Here is a 27,883-nt window from a genome sequence, read left to right on the forward strand (position 1 = left end):
ACATTGTGTTCTTGCCTTAACATTTGTTAAATATTTACTGGCCTTTTACAATCCTGTATTTACCAACTGTAGAACATTACTTCCAGTGCTTGCATTGTAGTGATGATGGCAAACAGGACTTGTTGAGAGGTTCCAATGTAAAGACCAGCATTTTCCAACCTCTGCTGTGACACACTGCTTGCATTGCGCTGTTCTCAAGCGTGCACCCAGAGCTAGAGCTGTCCACCCCAGTTTACAGCCACCACCACCACCAGTTCAACTGTTCTTCACCTGTCTCTTCCTGTTCCAGTCCTGTCTCCGTATTCTGGGCTTATGAGACCACCCCTTTCTGACATCAGTGAGTCCAGGTCTGTCTGCTGGCTCTTGGTTGGCGGTGGCTCATGTTGCTCCCTCTCTCACATCGATGGTGTCCATATTTGTCCTGGTTCAAGCGCTCATTGTTTAAAAATCTGCCTGGTCGGAGCCTGCATAGGACAGGAATCCGATTTAGAGAAGACGAGTCACAGGGAGCTTGGTGAGGCGCTGCTTGGGTGTCCTGCTGTTTATATTGTCCCCAATTGGTCCCAAGGATGATAACGGCAGCTAGGCAGTGACCTGTATGGTGTTCACATGAGGGCTACACACTGCAAATAATTGCATTAGCATAAGATCTCTTATGTGTTCTGCAAGCAGGAGATCTTTTCACAGACTCTACTGTGTCCAACTGGGGGGCCATCGCATTTTATATTTGTGTTCTATTGGGTGGGGGGGGGGGGGGTTGTTTCAGGTTAGGCCAATTTGTTTTTTCCTTTGGGGGTCTGTTGGTATGCCTTGGCAATTTTAAAATATTGTTTGGTGTGCTGCAAGTTGAAAATCACTGGTATAGATGGTGTTCTTGGTATAAAGTCCATAGGCCACCCCCTTATGGTCACCTGTGTTTTATGGTTGACATGAGTTTTTGGGAGTTTTCTTTCAAATTTTATTTAAATTACCTTCCACGTGGACTGAGATAGGGAATAACAGCCTGTGGTAAGTGTAGTGAGCCACCTCGCCTGAAGCGCGGTGAGTATCTGTCTGTTTGCAGTAATCGTGCACAGACTGTGACATTAACAAATGACCGTGCACTTAAGAAGGTATTTGGTTTCTGTAAGTCAGAACTGTGTGACGTGAAATGTCCTTTATCTGCCTTTGCCCATGGAATTTAATAATATCCCTGGAAATTCACAGAATCTAAGATTTGATACTCAAACCCGGATTTATTACATTTATTGAAAGTTGCTGTGACTGTCTAGTTACTGTAGGATACAAAACAAATGGCAGGTGCATACATTTTACACTTAATCAGAGTTATTAAACACTAGTTAAAAACCTGTCAAAATGACGGCCGAGTCTCTCTGCTCCTACCTCCAAGTCTCTGTCTTCACAGTGCCCTATGTCCATATGCAGGAAGTTTGAAATAGATCATTTTAGTTTCACTTTCTGTTAAGGAGTAATTTGGTCAGAGTGGCCTCTACTGGTCACTGGCGGTACTTCACCTAAAAAAGGTGAGCATTTTGAGATGGATATACACCCAGCATGCGTTGCCACAGTTTTAGCATGCCATAATGGAAAAACTGTCAGGGCATGCTGGGATGTATAGTTCCACAACAGCTGGTGGGTCGTATGTTGAATATCCCTGCACTAAACAGGCAGTTGTATTTTATAGTTGATGCTACCATTGCCTTACTCCAGGCATTCCCTAACCACGGTCCACAAGCCACACTATCTGTCCAGGTTTTATTGTTATCCATGCTTCAGCACAGGTGAGGTAACTTAATTAGTACTACAGCTATTTTGATTATTTAAACCCCTGTACTGAAGCCTGGATAACACAAATGTGCAATGTTAGTGTGCCTTGAGGCCCGTGGTTTAGAATGCCTGCCTTACACAAACACATAGCCTTCAATTCTGACAGAACTCTCAAACATAACTAACAGCCGAGTGGCAGTGGTACAGCTCATGGCAGCCCTGCTCTACATAACCGAACTGTCCATGTATAAGGGAAGCCGCTTGAGAGTAGCTCTTTGGTAGGAGATTGATAAGGGTTGAAGCAGTGGCGTAGCTACGTTTTTGGGCGCCCCCCCCCCCCCCCCCCGCGGTTAGGGGGGAGCACCCCTGCCCCGCCGCAAATGCAAACCCCCCCTCAATCCCCCACAGCCTTACCTATCGCGCTGGTCCCGGCGGCTCCGTTCTTCTGCTGAGGACCACCAGAAAATGGCCGCCCCCATACAGCAGGCGGTTTCAGAGAACGGTGTGCTATATGGGGGCGGCCATTTTGTGGTGGTCCACGCCGCTGGGTTGAAGGCATATAGGTGTTGTGAATGATGAAAGCGGCTCAAACGGCAAAACTGGGCTGCTTTCAGCTTAATATCGCCCAGTATGTATGTACCTTTTTAGAATGGTAATCGTCAAACAGGGCTAGTCGGGAGTAATGCTTTCATCTACACAAATTGGGCAAATGTATATTGAAATGTGAGATTTGTTGTCATGGAGATGGAAGGAGGAGATATTCAGCATACAAATCAAGCCTAGCTATGGGTGGTCTGCAGACTTGGTTGGGTAGTGACCCATCACTCCCTAATACTGTATGGTTTCAGAGGCAGTAACCCCACCATGGCTTGCTGTATCTGGATTGCCTGATATAGGGGATGAACTAAAATACTACCAATATACTTTATAAATGCCTTAAATGAACTACAAGCTATGGAGTCTTAAAAGACACAGAGCAGGTATTTATTTAGTTTCTTATGTATAGCAGTGATATTGCAGGCAGTACCCTTTAAATTGAGAAAATGCAGTATTTATTTACAGTTTCTTCTCCGTTGCGCTTTACCATTGGAAACTGTGATTTAAACAAACTGTGTAGGAACAAACCAACATAGAGGTAGGAGGGCCCTGCTCGCAAGCTTACAATCTATACATTGATTTATAAAGTAAAATTGTTCGGTACTTGTGTATTATCACGGCGCCCACGATTTCCATCGTATGGGCTCCTAAAAATCGCATCGCATCCCCCTGGAATATTGCGGCATGCGATGCGATTTTTAATTGTACAAGCACCCATGCCATGACATGTGATGGGTGCTTACAATGAGATGTAACCCCCAGTATCCACGCCGTGGCGAGCGCAGCAGTACAAGTCCTGCAACCTTTTCATACCCCACTATCCACGTCGGCGTGGAGTTGATTTCAGATAGTGTGGCGAGCCACCGAGTCCGAAGCGTGGCGAGGACGCGGAATACGAGCCCGAAGCGTGGCGAGCGCACACAGATTACTTTACATGTATTCCGCGGGGCTCGCCACGCTTCGGGCTCGTATTCCGTGTCCCCTCGCGGGGCTCGCAACGATTCGGGCTCGGTGCACTCTCCACACTATATAAAATCAACTCCACGCCGACGTGGATAGTGGGGGTATGAAAAGGTTGCAGGATGCGTACCGCCGCCTCCCTCGTGGGGCTCACTGCGCTCGCCACACTTCGGGATGGCGTGGATACTGGGGTTTACATTTCATTGTAAGCACCCATCACATCTCATGGCATGGGTGCTTGTAAAAATTGCATCCTATCCCATTTGCTGGCATGCGATGCTATGCGATATTTAATTGTACAAGCATCGCACACCACTAAATCGGGTACACTATGCCATGCAATGGGCGCCGTGATAATACACAAGTACCAATTGTTCTTACCTGCTATCCAAAAGTATTGGAATTTTTTGACTGACATTACTATACTTGGAGAAGGGGACTCAAGCACACATGTGAAGGGAGAAGCACCGAAAGGAAACTTAACCTTTTGCAGTCCAAATTTTTTTTTTTGCAATTCAAACAGTGGTTTAAATTAATTGTAACATTTATATTTTTGGTACTTGTTTCCTAGCACGGCCACAATCTTATGGATCGTGTACCTTTAAGTTAAGGTACACGATCCACACGATGGACCCGATTTCCTTTGAAATCAGGTCCATTTTGCCGGCTAGGACACAATATCGGGGGCATCGCGTCGGTCGGGACCATTAACATTGGTCCCGACGCGACCGACGCGATGCCCCCGATATTTCCATAGGCTTCAATGTTAAAAAATATTTTAACATTGAAATCGTGTCGGGAAAGGTAAAATATCGGGGGCATCGCGTCGGTCGGGACCATTAACATTGGTCCCGACGCGATGCCCCCGATTTTTCCATAGGCTTCAATGTTAAAATATTTTTTAACATTGAAATCGTGAGAAAATGTGAAAAATGTGAAATGGGCCAATATGACCCATTTCACATTATAGATGTCCCCGTCGTCACCCCACGATAGACACCAACCCGAAGCGTGGCGAGCGCAGCGGTGCGCGTCCTCCGACCTTTTCATTCCCCTACTATCCACGTCGGCGTGGAGTTGAGAATAGAATAGTGGCGAGCGCACGCGTATAACTTCACAGGTATACGCGTCCCCTCGCGGGGCTCGCCACACTATTCTATTCTCAACTCCATGCCGACGTGGATAGTAGGGGAATGAAAAGGTCGGAGGACGCGCACCGCCGCCGCTCGCCACGCTTCGGGTTGGCGCCTATCGTGGGGTGGGGTGTACGCCGTTAAATTTGGGGGGGTTGGGAATATTTTACATTGAATCCAATGTAAAATCGGGTCGCAGGGACCCGATTTACATTTCATTCAATCAAAAAATCGGGTCGAAAATCGGTCGGTCGCGTCGCATGCGATGCGATCCGATTTTTCCGACACGACCACCCCGATGTAAATTGGTGTGGCCGTGCTAGGAAACAAGTACCATATTTTTTAATTATTCAAAATTGGCCTACCTGTTAATGTTCTAATTTAAAGTGTCGCACCATTGGATCTGCTACTAGCGCTAGGGCTGTTGAGCCTGACTAGACGTTGGACTTGAAAGGGTTAAAAAGCTGATCCAGAGGAAGGCTTGATAGAGTTGAACCCCTAGTGTACATGCCTTTGGGTTAATCTGGCAAGGGGTTTTGGCTCCAGCTGCAAACTATAAATGTGTGCCCTACATCCCATACTTAGTGGTACCACAAGAAAGGGGTGCGGTCACACAATGGTGCCTGACAATTTGAAATAACTCCACACAGTAGCACAGTCAAATGCAGATTGCACCTTATGTAGTGCAGAAAAAATAGTAGCGCTAAACAAGATAAAATTTAATAAGAATTTAATATATAATAGAAATAATATTAAAGCACAATATAATAAACAATAAAGCACTGGCACCTGGTGAGCTACCTATGAACATGGGTCCATTCCTAGTAACACCGCCAATAATTTTGGAGATATCCGGATACAGTTCAAGATCTGTTGAAGCTCAAGGTGAGCTGTATATTTACCGCAGGGAAATGTCCAGTTGAAGATTTTTAATCCTTTTCAAGGAAAGCAATAACTGCAGGTGTCTTCAGATGGAAAATGGTGGAGTTCCCAAGATGTTTTTGTGGGTACTTTTTGTAGATAATGAGCTCCGGTGACGGCTGGTCTGGAACCAAATGGTAGTGGGGGTGGCAAGAAGGTTGACAAAGTGACTGACGCGTTTCGCTGTAACAAGGTACAGCTTTATCAAAGGGATGCTGGTATACCTGTGATGGGGGTTTATATACCTCACTCATAATGAGTAACTAATTGCACCTGTGCTTGTTTAATCATAATATCAAATAAAATTACGTACAAAACAACGGAGGAATGAACATGGAGGCAAGATACATAATATAAGAACAATAATGTGTGCCAAAACATTTTTGACCATATGTAGTGCACCTGATTAAAGTTATGCTACATAGTAGTACTCCTTAGACACTGCCCACAGTAGTGCCCCTTATACACAATGTCCACAGTACTGCTGTTTAATATACATATTTGTCACTCCAGCAGCTCCATGCTGTGTGTCCCTCCAGCCCCCTCTCACCTTGTATTCAGCATGCATAGAGCCTGCTCCTCTTAGCGCCTCTTCTTCAGTTCAGCAGTGGTAATGGCATGACATCATATATGCTGTGCCGGAAAAGGAAACCACATGGACAGGCTTTTCTGTTGGAATTACTGTGCAGGGTTGTGGTGGAACTTTTTTTTTTTCTCCCTACCATTACAGGTGGTGGACTTCTCCTCTACTTTAACCCCTGGATAAGAGTCAAATAATATCATATAATACATAGCTTAATAAAATCATATTGTTTATCCACCACTGTTCAAAAGTGTCTTTGCCACCCACACGCTTTACCTCACAGTACTTTCTGATGCCCTTCTTATACAAATTAAGATTCAAAATAGGATTGGGTTACATTTTTTTGGGCTTCTACAAACTTCATGATGTCATGGTCATGTAGCTACAATCCATCCTAGCCAATTAAGCCTTGTGAATTGGGGGAGGATTATATTTATACAATTTACCTTTATTAATGTGTTTTAACCAGGCTCTGGGGCATAGCTCCTGGGTGCCAGGTATGTGTGGGTGGGGGCAATATCTCTCTAGTGCACAACTTTCCTCTGATTGCTGCCACTTTCTGTGGACAGTACCAGATTTTAAATATTACTTATGTATCCCTGGAAATGTCGCCCATTCCTGACCATCTATCTGCTGGCTACTGTTCCTCTGTAGAACTATTACAGTATGTACTTATTCCATACAACTGGCATTAACTGAACATTATTTAAGAAATAAACCTAATCTATGGCACGTGGGGCTGTTACACTGTCACTAGAAGCAAATTCGAAGCATGTGTACAGCCTATAACAGAGGTCCTCAAACTATTTTGCTCTGGGATCCCATCAGACAATAAAAATAATGACAGAACCCCAGCAAGTTACTGCAGAAGGTCATCACATCACATGTGTAGTCAGCAGACAGCACATACATGGAAGCATTGTGGAGTCACACAATTATGTGAGGGGTCTAAAGTAACACAATTCAACAGATTTTTTAGACTCCTTGAGTCACTGAGATTAGAGAAGTCATCAGCCTGATGCATACCTCCCAACAGTCCCGATTTTATCGGGACAGTCCCGATTGTCAGGGCCTGTCCAGATGTCCCACCCGCGGGCGGCAGTGTCCCGCGGTGTGGGGGGGCTGTTGGGAGTCCCCCCTGTCAGCTGCTAAGCAGCGGGGAATAAACGCTGTGCGCACGCGCACAGCGTCTATTCCCCCAGCCAGGGGACTGGGGGCATGGCTAGAGGCTCACAGAGCCTCTGGGTCATGCCCCCATAGCGGCAAAATGGGGGGCGTGGCCTCGCGGAAGAGCTGCGAGTATAGGCCACGCCCCAAATTAGGCCACGCCCCCGAAAATTTCGGAACGCCTCCGGCGCGCAGGAGCATCGTCCCGATTGACGAATTTCTAAAGTTGGGAGGTATGCTGATGGTCAGCAACAAGGAGTCGGGACCCACTTTGGGGTCAGGACCCACAGTTTGAGAACTGCTGCCCTATAAGATGTGCCTCCAAGCAGGGGCGGGCTGGGCCGGGGGGCAGGGTGCCATGTGCACCCCAAAGCCCTAACAGGAGTTTTGCGGGCCTCGGCCGTCTTACCTCCGCCGGCTTTCAAAACATGGCCGCCGGCCTCCAGGGCTATGTGGAGGAGGGCCTGGCTGCCTGTTCCTCCTGATGCCTGGCAGTGACAGACACTGATGATGCTGCCCGCCCATGCGTCTATGGAGGAAGTGGAACTTCATACCTCCCAACTTCTCTGATGAAGAAATAGGGACACTCGCGCGGCCGGAAAAGGGGGCGGGCATATGCAAATGAGGGTGCGGCTTATGCTAATTAGCCGCAACCTCATTTTCATACGAGAATAGACGCTGTGCGCGTGCGCACAGCGTCTATTAGATTGGGAGGTCTCCCAACTGCCACCCCCCGCAGCAGGACAATGCCTGCCGCGGGTGGGACAGCGGGACAGGACCCGAAAATCGGGACTGTCCAGCTGTAATCGTGACAGTTGGGAGGTATGGAACTTAGATTGGGCAGGCGGAGGATGGGGACTGTGGCCGCGGGCTAAGTAAGCACTAAGCAGGGCAGAGAAGCGTGGAGCCACAGCAGCACGGAGGGAGAAACATTTCTGCTGTTTCCTGTGGTGTCCCCCTTTTAATATGCTGAGGGAGCAGCATGTGGTGTCATGGCATGATTATTATACAGGGGGAGCAGCCTGTGGTGTCCTGTTCTTTATTCAATGGAGCAGCCTGTGGTGTCCTGTTCTTTTTATACAGGGGAGCAGCCTGTATTGTTTTATGCTGGGGAGCAGCCTGTGGTGTCCTGTTTTATGCTGGGGGATCAGCCTGTGTTGTCCTGGTTTTATGCTGAGGGAGCAGCCTGTGGTGTCCTGGTATTATGCAGGTGGAGCAGCCTGTGGTGTCCTGGTATTATGCTGGGGTAGCAGCTTTTGGTGTCCTGGTATTATGTAGGGGAGCAGCCTGTGGTGTCCTTTTATAATAATAATAATAATACAATACAGGTTTTTTTTTCCAGCCCTTAGCACCCCCCCCCCCCCCCCCCATCACATCACCTCTGATTAAAAAAAAAAATTGGACTTCCGGTGGGTGGCGCATCCAAGATGGCCACATCTTAACTGAGCTCCGCTCACCCAGGCTCCATCCAACTCAATCCAGCCCCAAAAAACCACATATTGGTATCCCAATCATACCCAGCTGTCTCCCTATCTCCTGGAGATCAAGCCGATACCAAGATTGTGGACATAGACCTGGAGGGAGCCTTCCACCATCGGAGTCTGACCCGTGATCGGGCCCCCACGTGGGACGCCGTGGAGTGACTAACTGCCCCTGACCAACACACCACTCCGTGGCGGTGCCTGTCCCCTCAGACCCCCCATCGCAACCCGACCCCCATACCTTCGGCGGCAAGACAGCCCCTGGTGACCCGTAGGAGAGGCGGCTGCTGAATCCTGTGGGCGCCCCTAACACTCCGTTGCCGTCTGCCGTCCTGATCCATCTGAGGACCTGCGGCCTCTCTGCGTGGGCGGCGAGGAGGAAGAAGACGGGCGCGCTAACATCTTAACAGCCGGAGCTGTCCACCGCTGCAGCCGCGATACCCTGTGGCTTCACTGAAGCGAGGTCCCTGCTGACGAGCGGCGAGGACCGGAGGCGGGAGCCGCTGAACACCGCTGAACGCTGGTGACACTCCTGGAGTTGGACTGACACCTGCTGCTCCAGCGCATCGGAGAGCCTGCGACCTCCCTGTGCGGGAGAGGGGGAGACAGACACCCAGACACCCTCCTTCACATCAGCCGCATCCGGAGCCGCGTGTCCCCGCACCTCCGACCCCACACTGCTGTGCTGCTGCTCGGGGATCTACAACCTCCCCAGTCCTTCCACCACAACTCCGGTGGAGGAAAATTGAGGTACAGTAACAGCCCCGCACTAACAATATAAGGGTGTGGAGTGGGTGATGTCCCCTGCTCCCATCTCCCTGCTCCTGACACCTGAAATCGCTCACCCTGCCCCCTAAATCCCCATAGTAACTCACCCACTGAGCTGCACATCCAGCTGAGCCCCCCAGCTATCCAAGCCTGGTACTCACATTTGTGCCAGTCAACCCTCTTAAGTGCCCTCTCTGATACTGACACTACTCCTGGCCCAAACTAAGAGGCTCCTAACCTCTCCACTCAACAAATGGACATCTACTGTTCACTATTATACTCCCTGACATAGGGGACTTGGAGCTGCGGCACTCAACAATAATTAAGGATACTACGCTCCCAAATGCTGACCTGCCTCTCACCCACTTGAACATTTGAGCTTGCTGGTATATATTAGAAAAAAAACAATTGTGTTCATTTATTACAAACGATTGTGTTCAATAGTAATTGTATTTTATTATAACTAAGAATCCTAATATTGTGTAATGCTGTATTACCGATAGATAAATAGCTGACCCTTTTACTCTCGAGCACAAATATTGTGCCCATATCATATTATATCTTTCAACCTTATGCTGCCACCATGTGGTAGATTTTGGGATATACTCCTACTTGCTATTTCATAATACCATCTGGGGATAATAGTTGCTTGCACAACACCCCCTACCAACCTTGCATTTGTCTTATGGCAGGAATTGGTGTGTGACATATTCTCCACACATTAGTTTCAACTCTATAGTAATAATGTAGATCTTGATGTTCAATGGGGAGAAACACATACTTGTTATAATATGTTAATGTGATACAAACCCTTTTTTCATTCTGATTTAACTCCACTGGCGGGCTTAACATTGTCCCAAAACGCTGTTGTCTGATCCGAGCTGCCCTGGTAACAGAGGGGGTAAGGCGAGGAAGGAAATTGCACGATACCCGAGACGTCTAAACTACCAACGAAATAATCTGTTATTAATTGTTTATACTTAACACTGCCTCAATACTACACCCAAGGTGACACTTCCTTATATGCTTTCACTGCTCTCCCTCCATTGAACTAAACTTGGTTAATGGAAAGGTTCTTGTCCCCAACGCGCCCACATCCCACTTTACCACTTAATGAGAACAGAATGGGTCGCAATAGACCTGTAAAACAAAACCCTCCAACCCCTCACGCCTCACAGTCTGTTACAGATGTGAGCCCCCCACCTGACGATAACCTCCCCTCAGATAGTCAGACTGGCTCATCTACGGCACAGGAAATATTGTCAGTCTTAATGCCACATATTGACAAAAAACTAGATGAGTTTAAGGCCTCATTCCAAGCTACAGTGAGGGAAGTCGCATCTAACACCTCCCGCATAGCCGATCTTGAACAAAGAATGAGCGATGCAGAGGACACTATCAATAATGTACAATCCTCCTCTGATTCCACCACAATGATGATACAAGAACTCCAAGATAAGATTGAGGACTTGGAAAATAGAAATAGGAGGAATAACCTACGATTCATAGGAATACCTGAAAGCATTAAACCAATTATGCTATCAGACTACCTTACCTCCAAATTGTTACTAGCCTTAGACGTGTCTGACACAGTTGACTTCCCGCATATAGAGCGGGTTCATAGAATTGGACAAGAAAAATCAGACCCCAACTCACGCCCTAGACCTGTGATAGCACGATACCTCGATTTCAGAACCAAAGAGCAGGTACTACGGGCCTACAAAAAAATGGACCAACTCATAATTGATGGCACTCGTGTACTCATATTCCAAGATTTTTCTGTGGCAGTGGCCCAGAAACGTAAGGCATTCTCCCCAATCTGTAAATTCTTGGTGGACTCCCATAGGAGATTCGCCCTACTGTACCCGGCCAAGCTCCGGGTAACAGACAATGGCCGTACACTGTTATTCGATGACCCTGAGGCCGCAAGAGTGCACTTCATGCCATCAATTAGCTCCCCTGGCTCGCCAGTAACCACCTGAGTTTCCTCACAATACCGCAAAAAATGACTGTTTCTCCTTAAGATAGACTTAGATAAATGTTAACTTTACCACTGTTAGGTATAATGTTACTAATGTATAGTTTATATCCGGTCGGTTCTGATACCCCAATCAGAACCCACTGCGATAGTTTGGTTTGGAAAAAATGGAAAATGTTGTCAAAGCCTCATCTGTTATTTACAATATATAATCTATTTGCTATTATTGTTCAAATCGCATTGTTATTTCAGGCATGTCTGTACTACCAGAAATGGGGTCTATTACATGTCAAGACATGGCCCTCTACTCGCTGGGATGGAGGGCCTTCTTGTACGCTCAACCCTTGCTTCAATGTCATTGCCAGGGCTGGAATAGGATGACACCACCCATTCCAACAACCCTACCATACCTGTCTCCACCACATTCAATTAACATCCTGTCCTGGAATGTATGTGGTCTAAATTCCCCTATTAAAAGGAGGAGAATAATTACCCAAATAAAACACCACGACCCAGATATCATCCTATTGCAGGAGACCCATTGGAAGGCGGATGAAAACTCAACCCTGAAAGCGCCATGGATAGCAGAGTGCATATCTGCCCCCTATACTACTAAATCTCGAGGAGTAGCCATACTCTTTTCCAAAAAACTGATCTACTCTGTTGTAGACTCAGTCTCGGACCCCGAAGGTAGGTTTTTGCTATTAGATATTAAGGTAGGAGATGCTGCATATACCATCCTAAATATATATGCCCCCAATACCCAGACCCAAAACTTCCTCTGCCAGATTTCCCAATTATTAGCACAACGACCTCACTCATCCTTAATCATAGGAGGAGATTTTAATGTAGTTAAAGACCCCACACTTGACAGACTCCCCCCCCCAAAGACTACATCTTCTAATATATGGACAGCATTTAACACATTCCTGACACAAACCCACATGACTGATGCATGGAGATTATTTCACCCCACTGATAAGACATACACATTCCATTCGGGAGTCCACCATTCATTCTCACGGATAGACTATATCCTAGTAGCAGACCATCTGATTTCTTCTGTAACCTCAGCCAATATAGGAGACATATTAATCTCAGATCACGCCCCTATAACTTTATCTCTTAACCTATCGCATACAAATCCACTCCACAAATCCTGGAGATTTCCCTCCTACCTCTTCCATTCGGAAAACTTCCGCCAGTATCTAAAACACCATTGGATGGATTACGTGGACACCAACATTGAACACTGGGACACGCCAGTATTGTTCTGGGAGACTGCGAAGTCGGTAATGAGGGGACACATTATTGCATATGTGGCCAAACGCAACAAAGCCTCTAAAACACAATACAACTCCCTCCACGCCAACATGACCTCCTGCTTAAACTCTTATATCAACAACCCCACTGCTGACAACCACACAGCCTATCAACAGGCAAAACATCTTCTCGAGGACTTTCTAACCTCACAAGCCCAAAGACACCTCGACTTCACAAAAAACAGATATTATAGATGGGGAAACCGCACCGGACGCTTATTGGCAAACTTAACAAAAAATTTCCACCGTAGAAGCCATATCACATCTATAAACCAAACTAATAACCCCCTACCACTCACTAAAACTCACGACATAGTCAATGCATTTCAAACCTTCTACACCACACTATACTCGGCTGACCCCCCAGACCACACACAAATAGACCAACTACTTAAAGACTCCAGACTACCCTCTCTTTCCCAAACCCAAATAGAAAAACTAGACGCAGATATAACAGCTGAGGAGGTGTCCCAAGCGATATCTTCCCTCCAAACAAATAAGTCCCCGGGGCCAGACGGATTTTCTGGGGAATATTACAAAATATTACAGCCAGATATTGTCCCAACACTATTAGAACTATACCGAACCATCCACAAAACCCAACCTTTGTACTCCTCATTCAATGAGGCGTATACAACCTTAATTCCCAAACCTGGACGTGTACCCACAAAACTGGACTCATACCGCCCCATTACTCTCCTAAACGTAGACTTTAAGCTATTATCTAAAATTATGGCAATTAGAATCCAATCCTTTTTTTCAGAGATCATCTCGCCCAACCAAATGGGATTTGTTGCGGGCCGACAATCCGTTAAGGGAATACGCACTGCAATAGCCTCGGTAATTGCCTCTAACCTCCACCCCAATGCCCCACATATGCTATTGAGTCTAGACGCCCATAAGGCATTTGATACTGTCTCTTGGCCTTTCTTATTCCAGACACTATCAGCATACTCCTTTGGACCCCATTTTATAAATTTGATAAAATTCTTTTATAATACACCAAGCACTTCCCTACTCATCAATGGAACTAGAAGCACACCTATACAGATGTTTAGAGGGACTAGACAGGGATGCCCCCTTTCCCCGATCCTATTTAATCTTTCTTTAGACCCCATACTTCGACTCATTGAATCCTGGCCTGTCCTTCAAGGTATACACGTAGGCAACATGGAAGTCAAAATAACTGCGTTTGCAGATGACGTCCTCATCTATGTAGCAAACCCCAAAACTTCCCTACGCCCTCTACTAGATCTCCTACGCAACTCAGGCAGACTATCAGGTTTCCAAATCAATTTGGAAAAATCGGAAATTCTATACCTAAAACAGGGGTTCACACGCCCCAAATGGGCCGCACAACTGCCCATGAAATGGGCAAAGGGCCGCCTGACGTATTTAGGCATAACCCTACCCAAAAATATGCAAAATTTATATGCCTACAATATCAGCAAAACTATTAAAAATCTCACTAGGGATCTAAATAGAATGGGCCATCTTCAGTTGTCATACCTAGGCAGGGCAAACCTCCTGCGAATGGTATACTTTCCCAAGCTTTTATACCAAATTCAGGTTTTGCCACTTTTAATCACTAAATCCGATATCCTTACTATAACTAAACTATTCCGTACCTTTATCTGGAACAAGGGAAGAGCAAGAATCGGAATGATCAAACTGACACAACCCAAATGGAATGGCGGAATCAATTTCCCAGACGTATCAATATATAATCAAGCGGCAATACTCAGATACCTCAAAGACTGGCTACTTACTAACCAAACTTACGCCAACACAGCCCTGGAACAACACTTTCTACCTCACACTTCACTAACTGCATTCCTGCATTTAGAAGACAGAGACATCCCCCCGGAAATACACCTGAACCCTCTTCTAATGTCTGTCCGCAAGTTGTGGCTTACCCTGCGCCACTCTTTCCACCTGAACCCACACCATACGATACACCTACCCTTTGTACGAAACCCCCAATTTCATGACGGTAATGCCCCACACCTTTTCACAAGTTGGAGAACTGCAGGACTACAAAGAGTTGGACAGTTGATAGACCCTCACACTCATAAACCACTTAACTTTTCAGAAGCCTCTAAGAACTACCCAATAATAACCGCACTTAACTTAAATTTTATTCAAGCCCAATCATACGCAGACAAAATCTCTAAACTTATCCCAGAAAGAGACTGGAACAACGATTTCGACAATGTACTCCTAGCTCCCCCATTACCTAAAAAAGCGATCTCCACTTACTACAAATTTCTCCGAAAGACCATAGATTACTCATCGCAAAAAACAGGCCTTAACCAATGGCTAGAACATTTCCCCTCCCTCACATCGGACAACTTGCTAAAAACCCTGGAGACCTCAATCACGATATTCCCAATGGCCAAATTCACGGAAATGTATCTAAATATCTTCCATAGAGCATACATCTCTCCCTCACGAGGGTTCCAAATGCAAATACTACAATCCCCAACATGCCCCAAATGTCACCACCCCCAAGCAGACCTATACCATTGTTTTTGGGCTTGCCCACAGGTTAAGAAATTTTGGACAGAGGTTCGTGACTTTTCCAATGAACACCTGGTAAATTTCACCCCACTCACCCCGGAATGGGCCATATTTGGCATCCTTCCAGAGGAGACTAGAGCCCCCAAACCCGTCAAGAAGTTAATGCTAGCAATCTCATCCGCTGCCCGCAAAACTATCCTACAAGTGTGGATCCAAAATTCCCCCCCAGCCTTGGCAATGTTCAGAGATAAACTGTTTTTTATTTTTCACATGGACTGGTTGGAGGCCTCCCTCCAAAAGGACTCGCGCACAAAACAATTCTTTGCCACTTGGAACAGTTATATGGAAACCCTACCCACATCAACTAAACAAACTCTCCACCAATGCTTCCAAAATACCCGCTGGTATGAAGAACAGAGGCTACTCAACAACCCCCCTCTAGTCCTGGATTAATTCATTAACTCTTTTTTGTTACGACTACGTTTTTGAACTCGCTACAAAATTGGGAAATTCTATTGTTATTATGTAACCCCTCTTTGTACACTTGAATTTTTGAGATATGACTCTTATGCCTGAGAACATAGAACTGTTTTCTGTATTGTTTTGATGCTTTGACTTAATAAAAAGTTTTGAAAAAAAAAAAAAAAAAAAAAAATTGTCTGATCACACATTGCGATCGTAGCTTCGCCCTCTTACTGAATTATTCTCTGCCCACTTGCGGCAATCTTATGGGCATATGCTCTGGACTTGCCCCCCTAGGCTAAAAGTTGCCAGCCAGCCCCTGCCTCCAAGCATGTGCAGCTGCAGGTCCTGCAGGAGCAGCAAAGTGTCTCTGCAAACCATCATGATGCCAGTAGTAGGGATGGACATTGATCATCGGTGTGTTATGACCATCAAAGGTTTATTGCTGACAAGGAATACGGTTTTTTCTTTCTATTGATCAGGGGGACCACAGGGGTTCCCTGGATAGATGGCACATTATAAACCATTATTTTCCGCTCCCAGGTTTGGATTGGCCCACGGGCCATATAGAAAAGGGATGACCATCCATAGGTAAAATAATCGATGGTCATCCATTGCATGGTATGCTGCCATTGATGGCCACTTGCAATATCGACATAGGTGTTAACCATCGATGGCAAACGCACCGATGATCATCCCTAGCCAGTGGTAGGACGCTACCTCTTCCTGGTAAGAAATTATACAGTGGATATTGCGACAGCCGCCTCCCTGCTGCCGTATTCCGCGGACGCCAGTGAGTTGTGTGTAGTAACAGACAGTAAGCAGCTGCAGCAAACAGCAACATGGCCGGCGATTGCGTGTGTGATACCTACCAGCGGGCGCTCACCGCCTCAGAGCTGGACTCCAAGAGCGACCCGGAGACGGAGCCGTATCGTTCCAAGTACCGCGCCCGGGAACTGCTGCGAGAAGTGCGGGCGCTGCTAGGCCCTGGAGCGGAGGAGGAGAGCGGGGAGAGCCAGACCGGGGAACCGGGGGAGGATGATGAGCAGCGGCTCCTGGCTGCCCGGCTGGCGGTCATTGAGTTCCGTCTGGGAGTCAATCACACAGAGACCGAGGAGATGTCGGCCGGAGAGGAGCACCTGGTGAAGGCAGTGGGGATCGTGCAGAGATACAGGCTGGCGCACGACTGCGTCTCCATCTTCATGCAGGCACAGGTCAGTGTACGTGCGGGTGTCCATCGCTTCCAGGTGCCCACACTGACACCCGTCACTGGTTCTTCAACCCCCACATGTTGCCTTTGTACCGGGACACGTGAAAAGCGGTGCATGTGTAATCCACGCAGGGCAGGGTAACCACAGATGCTGTATATGTAATACTGCCAATAACACCATAGCCCGCATATGCAGCCCTCTACAGGGAATAGCTATTGTCATTTTGTTACAAGGCACCAGGATCCTATTGTGATGCCTGGGCTATAGAGAGCTAGCCTTCCATATCTGTCAAATCATCTCATTGGATGTCTTGCCCTACCATGCCATTGCAGAATGTGTTTCAGATAATTCTGTGATTCACCACAAGTACTCCAGGGTGTTAGTCCCACATGTTGAGGCCAAAGTGGAGAAGCACTGTATGTATGTATGTAAGTGATGGAACAACATGATAACAGTAATGTCAGCATTGGGCGGTGCACACCCAAACAGCAACTCAAATTGCTCTGTCCAGCACCATCTAATGGCTGGCATGCAGAACACTTGAATCCCCCCACAGAGTTGATAAGCAACATTGGCCTTTTAATATATAGGCTTGTTATGTGTGTGTGATAGATCATGCACACGTCAGCATGTTACTCCCAGAGGGACAGATGTATCTGCATAACGTGGTGAAGCGAGCAAACGTTATAGGCAGATGTATTAACCCCCCTGAAGCTGATAAGGAGAGCCGTTATGCCCAGCGTGAACGGCTCTCCTTATCGGCTCCGTGCGCCCCCCCCCCCCGGCCGGCTTTCTGGGCATGCACGAGATCTCGCTAAAACCACGGGATCTCCAGCGCAGCCCAAGCAAGAAGCAGGGCTAGTGTTGTCCCCACAGTGGGGGATAGGACAAAGCTAGCACTGAGCTGTGCCTGGGCGACTGTTAATACATCGCCCCGGCCGCTAAACACTGGGGGGAATTGCAGGGGACAGCCCGGCCGAGCGTAACTCGGCGGGCTGTCACTAGCGCACGTTAGGTGCACTAGTAATACATTAGGCTAAACGTAATCCCACAGTTAAGTGCATTTCTGCACTTAACGCTGGTTCATACATCTGCCCCAGAGTTACAAAACTCTGATCATGTGCAGAATCTTGACGTGGTACTGAATGGTGGCTTGACACTTAAACATCAGATATCAGCCACGATCAAATCCTCATTCTTTCATCTGAGAAACATAGCCAGAATCAAACACTTAATCCCCTCTGAAGATCTGCCAAAAGTCATACATACATTTGTATCATCTCGTTTGGATTACTGCAATGCCCTTTACCTTGGTCTCCCAGCAAAAGAACTGCACCGATTACAGCTGGTACAAAACAGTAGCCAGGCTGTTACCCAACCAGCCCCGTTCTAGCCACATAACTCCAATTCTCTACTCCCTTCACTGGCTGCCCAAAAATGGTAAATCATTTTCAAGATCAACTTACTGAGTTTCAAAGCCCTACAAGACCAAGGCCCGAAGTACCTGAAGCAGCTTCTGATTCCATACTGTCCCACCCGATTACTGCGGTCTGTAGATGAAGGACTTTTAGCAGTACCTATGATCTCCCTTAATTCATCTGGGGGTCGAGCTTTTAGCCATGCAGCTCCGGAACTCACTTACCCGCACAGTTAGAGAGGCCCCCACTCTAGAATGCTACAAAAACACTCAAGACTTTCCTGTTTACTCAAGCATTTGCTTTATTCCCTTAAGTATTGTTTATGAAAAGCTTTTCTGTACTTTGTTCCTGTACATTCATTCTATCTGTTAAGAGCCTTGAGTCCTATTGGAGAGAGAGCGCTATATAAATATCATAATAATATTATTATTACTACACTAGCCTAAAGTAAGAAGCCCATTGCTCAACCGAAACCAGTGTGGCTGGCATGTTCTGGAGGGCAGAACCTAAAATGCTTATGCCCCCTGTGCTAGAATCCGCATCCTACCTGCGAGAGAAAGACACTTGCATTACTCTCAAGGCACGGACTGACCGTGAGATATGCCTCCCCTGATAATTTTCTTTTTTTCTTTTATAGTGAAGTATTATTGTCTGCAGCCCCAGGCAGTTTCTGATTGAGAGGGGAGGCTGAGCTCCTCATTGCCTCACCCCTTGCTTTTCCCTGTCATACTCCAACAACAACAACAACAAACAGCAGATTTTATCATTTGTAACATACTGTAAATTGTAACACAGATTAATGGACAAATCAATTATTTTCATTGGAGTATAACAGGTGCTACTCTGGCCACATGTCCCTAGTTGACTGTATCGCATGTCTCTATTTGAAGAAAAGTTTAAAGCGGCCTCAATTGGTCAGACCCATGGTAGTCTTTTAAAGTGATCCTTCAAGGCAGGGCACTGGGATACTGGGGCAGGCCACTGTTGTGCGGTAGGCTGTGCCTACTGATGTCATTGTTGGGGGTGGGGCTGGCCCGCCAACGCCACCGTTGCACAAGGCATCTATTCATGTGGGAACAGGCGGGCTGTTCTAGCAGGGAACTGCTACAGGGGCAGGGCACATTTTGCCCTTTAAAAATCCGGCACTAGTGTTTCAGTGTATTTAGTCTAGTGTTCATTCTAGCAACCGCTATCTTTGAAAACCCATGCAGTTCCTCTTCCCTGCCTGGTGTGTCGCTGTCTGCTGTAGTGCTTCTAGCACAGTGTGGTCTGTATATCAACACTGATATGCAAACCAGACCTGTGCTAGAAACGCCACAGCAGACAGCGACACCCCAGGCAGGGAAGAGGAACTGCATGGGTTTTCAAAGATAGCGGGTGCTAGAATGAACGCTATAGTCAATGAGCTTTTAAATAAAGGATGGATTATGTACACCTGGTTTATTGTAATCATTGTGTACTCCCTTCAATAGAACTATATGGAGCAGCACTGTATTTTATTCCCCTTGTTTCTTTCTCCAGAATAATCTTGGAATACTATGGGCTGATAGAGGAGAGATCATCATAGCTCAGACATATTTAGAATCTGCTGAGTCCCTGTACAATCTATATATGAAAAAGGTAAGTAAAAGTATTTCTTCTCTAATAGTACCCTTTATCATTTACAATGACTTCCAAAAAAGAAATGGATGTAGAGTATAGTGCACATATCATAAAATAATGCCATGGTGTTTCAAACCAACTAGTCTATAACAACGGTTCATTGTGGGACACATTTTTAAAGCTCTGAATTTACACTGGTTAGCAGATTCTTAGACATATGACTGGATTTAATTTGCCGCAGTTAATAACCAGGGGCTAAAAACAGAAATCTGCAGTAAGTGCCCTTTTCACGAGTGTCGGGACCACTGTAACACACCGACTCCGGTTATCCCAGAACTAGTGATATATCTATGAACTGTGCAGGGCAGGGTGCTGCTGCACGGGGGCAGCATAAAAGGGGTGTGCCTGGGCCGCAACGTCACAAAAAAGGGACGGGTCCGTCCGCCGCCGTCATTGAAGGGGGTGGGCCGAACACAGTCGAAGTCGCTGCGCTGCCGGGGAAGTTCCGGGCATCGCCATCTATGGTGGCACTGGGCTTCCCCATAAACACTGGCAGGGACTTTTTGAAGGGCGCTGTTAGAGGAGCAGGGCACATTTTGCCATTTAGCGCGCCGCTAAAACAGCCTAGCGGGAACACTACGGAACCTATTGGTTAATGCATATTAGTCGCAATTTTTACTGTATGCAGAAAAAGGGTTGTAATTGAATAGCCTTGGCCATGAAAGTCTGCCACCCCTTTTCTCACAGTAATTAAACAAGGGTACGCTTTGGTCAGCCTCTGTGCTGTTAATTTACTTTTCGTTTTTGTAATGTAGTTCCCTTTTGTAATTGAGAATCCTTTATAGGGTGAATATCTCTTATTTATGAACAATTCATATAATACCCATGTATTCTGTTGCACTTTACAGTTGTAAACAAGAATACTAGAAAATGTACTGGGGAATAATAAAGGGTGCATACAAACTCCTATGATTTTTTGACAAATATAGTTGTGTGTATGATACGAACCATAATGCGCGTACCTGCGGGTCGTTCATCAAAGTTGTTGGTTGACTGCAGGTCAATTTCGGATACCTTTCAGAAAAAAACTTTAGTCTAGCTGGATAGTTTGTCACATTGTTCAATGTGTATGCACCACACCTTTTGCCCAGGGAACTGGGGAAGTTCAAGGGAAATTGGTTACCAGTGTCTTCCAGTGCATACGTTGTTTAGTGCAGGGGTCCTCAAACAATTTTGCTCTGGGACCCCATCAGACAATAAATATGACAGGACCCCAGCAAGTTACTGCAGAAGGTCATCATATCACATGTGTAGTCAGCAGACAGCACAAACATGCGAGGAGTCTAGAAAAACAGACAATTCAACAGATTCTCCTTGAATCATTGACTAAGATGAGAAAAGACTTCAGCCTGATGGTCAGCAACAGACGTGACCCCATGCTGAGAAGGTCAGGACCCACAGTTTGAGAACCGCTGGTCTAGTCTGTATGCACCTTAGATAGACAAAGCAAGAGGGCTTTGCTTGCAGGTTTACATGTGTCATTCACCCTAGCAAATAGAATGGATACGATTATGTATTAACATGCACCCAAAAGTCGAAAATAACGTTCCCTTTTATAGGGATATTAGTAAATCTGAAATCCAGCACTGTAAATATCTGGATAGAATACACTTGGTTTTGCTGTTTGCTCATCACAGACTTCCCTATTGATTAACACTTCTGAAACATAGCGGTATCTACTTATAGAAGTTTTAGCTGTGGAACACATTTTTAGATTAAAAGACAAACATTTACCCAAATGTGTATATTACATTTATTCTGCACAGTTTCATCTGACTTATGAAAAATGTCCAAAGCATGCCGATTTGTGTGTTGATGACCTCTCCTGATGGTATAATAGCCACAACTTTACATTACAGATTGGAACACCCCCAGTTGATCCTGATGAACACTTCTCACCCGAGGAGCAAAAACTCTCAGAACAGGAGAGATCAAAGCGGTAAGTCCTCCTGACACATTAAGCTCCTGTGTTACCAATGCAGTGTCTATAGTGCTGCAATAAACGCCCCTGGTCTTTCTTCCAGCTTTGAGAAGGTGTACACCCATACTCTATACTACCTAGCGCAAGTCTACAAGCACCTGAATCAAGACGAGAAGGCTGCACAGTACTGCCATACAACGCTCCAAAGGCAGCTGGAATACGATGGCTATAACCCAGTAGAGTGGGCAATCAATGCTGCCACTCTGTCACAGTACTATCTAGTAAAGGTATATGCCATTACACACTTTCATCAGCATTAAAACTTTCAAGTAGGTTACTTCTGCTTCATTTCTTATTTTTTTTTCCACAGCAATGTTATATGGAGGCCAGGCACTGCCTTGCTGCAGCCAATGTCATCTTCAGCAAAGCTGGACCAAACCCTTCCCTTGAAGCTGCAAAGGAAAGTATGTTATCCAGGAATTTGAATTTAATTTGAAAGGTGCAGGGTGCTAGAATGAACACGGTAGACTGTGAACCAGCTAAGAGGCTATACATTGGGGCAGATGTATTAAGCCTGGAGAAGAGATAAACTGGAGATAAAGCACCGAAGCACCAGCCAATCAACTCCCAAAACACAGCCGATTGGCTGGTACTTTATCTCCACTTTCTCTCCTCCAGGCTTAATACATCTGCCCCACTATTTGGAATATGGGGAGTCAGACATATTTTTGCACTGGATCAGTATTCATTTGAATGCTGCCTTTCATGTACCTAGGTGCCAGCACCATCTCTATTACTCCTGCCTCATAAATATATTGGCCATTGAGTTCCTCAGTCATGTCATTCTTCTCTAATTCATTCCAAAACAATTTATTAAATTTTCACAAAGGCGACAAAATGGATGGTACCAGAAAAGACAATTACTTTACAGTGTACATTACAAAAGTTCTTGCATAGCAGTAGGCTATGGTAGGTTTTGTTACCTTGCTGTGACAGCTTGGAATTTCCAGGCATTACATTATTGGCAATCTCGTGAGTCAGTGTGATCGCCGGCTAGACTGCTCATGGCACGCTAATGTGAATTGTCAGAATTCCAATGGGGCATGATAGATGATGGCCAATAGATATGAGACTCCATTTCTGAAGGTGTGCGGACACACAAAGTTCCTAGAGCTACAAAACTATTGTGTAGGTTTATTCTATCTGCTGCTAAATACTCTGTGCTATTGCAGATTAGCTCTAGTAGACGGGGTCTGACAGCACTGCAGTTGTGTTATGTGTTTCTCCAGCATTTTTTCATTTTAAGCAGATGAAGCAGAACAGGAACGCCTTGATCTTCTAACACAAAAGAAGGCAGACATAGCAAGATGCTGGGTGAAATATTGTCTCAATTTATTGCAGGATGCCCGCAGCAAGCTTGAGGTAACTTTTTTTTATGATTATTATTAACACTGCACTACCACTTGGCAAAAGCTTTTATTAATGTGCCCTCCTCCCCATGAGCAAAATCCTCATGGGCTGCTGCATGCAGAACCAGTAAAATCCATATTGGTCACCAACATTAAATGGCAGGAGGTGGGTCAAACAGGAGACCAATCAGAATCTGCAGTCGGTTGATGGTGACTTTTGATTGGTCCGCCTGCTGACATCCTTTTATTTTGAAACTTGAAATCAGTTCTGACCACTTATTGTATGCATTATGCCATTACTGTAACATAATGCTTATTATATGTGGTTTACATCTGTAATGTTTTGTTCCTCTTGTTAATCTCCTGCAACAATGCCAAAATAAAGTCCTGTCCCTCCTCTATTTTTTTTGATGACCTCTCCCACCTGGTCAGTGGGGACTGTCTTGGGTGGCTCAGTATGGTGCTTTTGTGGAGAAGCTTGGTAAAGCATTCATGGGGTCTTCTGCCCACAATCTCTACTTTTTACAACTTTGGGTGCTGCCTTTGGTCATTCAGCTTTGAGTGCATCTGTGCCCCCTAGTGGATAAAGAAGAAAATGGGATTTATGTCCTTCTAGTACATAGGGGGCGCCAGGGTTCTTCTGTCTGTTTTTCTGTCTGTCTGGGACTGCTGTGAAAAAAAATATTTGGTGCTCAGTCTCTAACCTCTCCAAACTATACCCCACGTCCCTGTGCTTTCAGTGGACTTGAAGAAAATGATTTACCCAAGTAAGGACATAAATGCTGTTATCTTCTATTGTAGAAATTCAGTGTTCAGTTTTAATTTGTGTTTGGTTTCTGTCATAGGACAATATAGGGGAACTTGACATTGACATTCAAGATGAACTTAAAGCTGAACGTAGAAGGGAAGAAGATGAGAAGGAGAAGGGCCAGAAGAAGGCAGTCCTTTTTGGATCAAATGACATATATGATTCGATTTTAGCTGCAGAGGAAAAAGTTGACTGTTCCCTTCCCCTAGATTTCAAAGAAGCCAGAGAGGTCTTTTTAGTGGGTCAGAATTATATAAATGAAGCCAAAGAATATTTTCAACTGGATGGACATGTCACTGACCACATTGAGGTAGTTCGGGACCACAGTGCTCTATTTAAGATTCTGGCTTTTTTTGAGGAAGACTATGAACGGAGGTGTAAAATGCACAAACGTAGGATAGATATGCTAGAACCTTTGTGTAAAGAGCTAAATCCTCAATATTACCTCCTGGTTTGTAGACAGCTTCAGTTTGAGATAGCCGAAACCTATTATGAAATGATGGATTTGAAAGTAGCTATAGGGAATAAGCTCGATGCGATGGAGTCTCACACAATCAAAAAAATCAACATTTTAGCGCAGTCATCAATTAATTACTATGAGATGTTTCTGGATTCTCTCAGAAGCCCAGATAAGAAGTTCCCTGAAAAATTGGAGGAGGATGTCCTCCGTCCGGCAATGGTGGCCAAGTTCCATATTGCACGCCTCTTCGGAAAACTTATTACAACTGACGCTAACAAACAATTGGAAAACATGCAGAAGTCTCTCAATTATTACTCGTTCATTGTTGATTACTGTGCAGACCATGAGGAAGCTGTTAAAGCGGTGGAACTGGAGTTGGAACTTACCAAAGAAATGGTGGCACTGCTTCCTACAAGGATGGAGAGGCTAAGGCTGCAGCTAACCTCCTTCTCCTAAGCAATAGTGTGACATTTCGCTATTTAGAATGTATGTATTTATTAAACTGCATTTGCAGAGGTATACGTTTACGTATTTCTGACTCACTAAATACACTTTATTCATCTCTCCATAGGGCACACAGGCTTTAGACAGGGCATAGATACTGAAAAGGAGCAAGTATTGCATGCAGTGTTTTTTTTAAGTTGTTTTCCCACTTTAATCATCCATCCGATCATGTGGCAGGGAATGTGTATTGATGGAATCAGCATGTCTAATATGCATAATATTCTCTACCGTGACAATTTGATAAGTGAAATATTTTCCGGTCTGCTTTTTATCACAATACCATGAACGGTCTCCCATATTGGGGTATATTCAATTGATATTTAGGCAGAAAGTAAAAAAGTACCTCCCCCTGATCCCTGACACCCCTTTTCCCCTCTTTACTATATTCAATTGATGCCAGATCCATTCCAAAATTCTTTTGACGTAATGTATCTGACCTCCATTATTCAATGCAGCGGCCAAATCCTGTCCATGTATAGGAGGACTGCACTTGTGTAAGCTGCTGCTGCACACCCTGCGCCATCCTCCCTGCCTCAATCCGACCTTTTCAAGTTGGATTGAGAAAAAACTTGGCCAAAACCTTTTGGTTTTAGCTGCTTTTCTGTCAAAAGCAGGTGGATTAGCGGCTATTCCACCAATCCTGGTTTTCGGCAGTTCGGAACAATCTGACCTGATGGGGGAAAAAAAACAGCTAGCATTGAATAGATCAGAGCCCCTTCCGACCTAATAATGTCGAACTGCCGTCTTTTCGGCAAGACTGCAGTTTTGACATCCATTGAATATACTCCATGTTCTATTTATCTTCTATTCTTCTTTTATTTCAATTAAGCATGATTGAGTTTGTGGTTAAACTGCTTAGGCGTTCATGTGCCTCTTGTAACTGCAAATGACGTCCCATCTGTCTGTTTACCATTTAACTGGAAAAGAAAATTGTTCTTTTTGATGTCTAAAGCTTTTCATATTTACATGTAAATGTAATTAAGTAGACCTAGTACTGAGTATTATTTTCCCTTGTGTTTGTTTCTGGTCCTTGTATTTGAAGGCTTTCTAATATTCGGGTCCATACAGTTTCCATTTTAGTTTTAGCACTGTAAAGTTGCGAAACCTGACTGAATTAAGTAGAAATGTTCTATCCTAATCAATGTATGCCTACAGGTTGGTGATTGTTATGTGATGTAATCCAAGAGCACTGTTACTGTATTTCTATGCTTGGTATACTATATCATGACAATTTTGAGTCTATGGCTAAATAAGGCATTGAGCAATTACTTGTAATCAATATACACACAGCGTGAGGTAAAAAAATTTAAAGTAAAGGTCCATACACATTATGCCCAGCATGTATGGACAGGGGGGAAAGGCGCTCAGTGCATACACACTGAGCGCCTTTCCCCCAGCCCGGCGCTGTCAGCGGGGAGGCAGACTGCTTTGCATAGCACAGCGATATGCAAAGCCGCTCATCTGCTGGTAATACCAGCAGTTGAGCGGCTTTCCCAGCAGTGCTTATCGCTGGGCAATACACACTGGGTGGCTTTTCTCCTGCCCGGCACGGTCAGTGGGGGTTGGACGGCTTTGCATAGCGCAGAGCTATGTAAAGCCATCCTCAAAGCCACTCATCTGCTGGTAATACCAGCAGATGACCGGCTTTCCTGGCAATGATGTGGAGCAGCGCTCATAGCCGGGCCATACACACTGGGCGGCTTTCCCCCTGCCCGGCACTGTCAGCGGGGGAGGACGGCTTTGCATAGCACAGTGCTAGGCAAAGCCATCCTCAAAGCTGCTGATCTGCTGGTAATACCAGCAGATGAACGGCTTTCCCGGAAATGCTGTGGGAGCGCGCAGCAGCGCTCATCGCTTGGCCAAACACACTGCTCACAGTGTATGGGCCTTTAGGGACAAATTCAAACCGCTGCACGAACCCAGTGTGTTGTACAGCCTGCTCCCATAGCGGGTTCGGACTAGAGGCTTGCTTTTTCACTGGAACCTTTATGGGGCACAAACAAAAATGAGCAAGGCTCAGATAACCCATGTTCTAATGTATTTGCACACAAGATACCAACAGAATCTACTTGAATCTGTTCTTGCTTGATGGTAGAAGTTAGCACCTGCAGTTTAATAGTGTATATTAGCACGTGGTCAGCTGCTGAAACTGACGGATGTCAATTTTAACATCAAGTATGTGAAGTTACGCATGCCTTTTCAGGGATTGTGTTAAAGATGAATAAAGAAAAAGTGACGTTCCTTGTACTCACCTGCTCAATATGAATAAATTGTTTTCTTTCAGAATCTGTGATATTTCAATTGAAGCTAAATGTCATAAACAAAGGGTAGGCCACTTTCAGCATTCTGCCTGCTCTGGAACTACACCAATCAGTGTCCCCTGCCACAGTTTTAGTATGGTTTAACAGTAAAACTTTCAGAGCATGCTGGGATATGCTTTTTCGCTGAGGTTAGAGTGCCAAAGTTTACTCGCCCTGGTCCTAAACCATTAAAATTCTCCATAATATTTTTGATGTTCCAGCAAATGTGAAAGATACAGTAGTTGGTTATTTCAGAGATTCTTGACAAAGCAAAGAAACTGCTACTCTATGCACTGCGCTAACCAGACGTCGAGCCGCCCAAACTTCCGGTCACAAACTGCTGCTTCGTGGATAATCGGGATGGAGATAACTCGCAGAAGTCAGAAGACCAGATGACATGAGATGAGGGAGAGACCGGGATCCTAGAATCCTCAACATTGTGTTGGGTGCCATACTGCTATCCCGACCTTTAAATAAAAACCGATTGCTCCTAAAAAGCTGTAAATAATAAATCTATTTCTTATATAGCGC

The 27,883-nt window shown here is 45.4% G+C and overlaps 1 protein-coding gene across 2 annotated transcripts; it reads left to right on the forward strand.

Moving 5' to 3' along the window:
- Nucleotides 1–16,357: 16,357 nt before the first annotated feature.
- On the forward strand, nucleotides 16,358–27,338 carry KIFBP (kinesin family binding protein). 2 transcript variants are annotated; one of them, XM_083148947.1, is made up of 7 exons: nucleotides 16,358–16,873; nucleotides 19,810–19,908; nucleotides 21,810–21,889; nucleotides 21,975–22,158; nucleotides 22,242–22,335; nucleotides 23,178–23,293; nucleotides 24,126–27,338. In XM_083148947.1, exons 1-7 carry the CDS (start codon nucleotides 16,502–16,504, stop codon nucleotides 25,002–25,004), a joined length of 1,824 nt encoding a protein of 607 aa, XP_083005073.1. In that variant the 5' UTR covers nucleotides 16,358–16,501; the 3' UTR covers nucleotides 25,005–27,338. The 2 variants fall into 2 exon arrangements, with proteins under 2 accessions (XP_083005073.1, XP_083005074.1); XM_083148948.1 differs by having other exon boundaries at nucleotides 16,360–16,873; nucleotides 23,181–23,293.
- Nucleotides 27,339–27,883: the final 545 nt, after the last annotated feature.

This window comes from Crinia signifera, chromosome 6 (genome assembly GCF_055691185.1).
Source record: "Crinia signifera chromosome 6, ASM5569118v1, whole genome shotgun sequence".
Classification (NCBI taxonomy): Eukaryota; Metazoa; Chordata; class Amphibia; order Anura; family Myobatrachidae; genus Crinia; species Crinia signifera.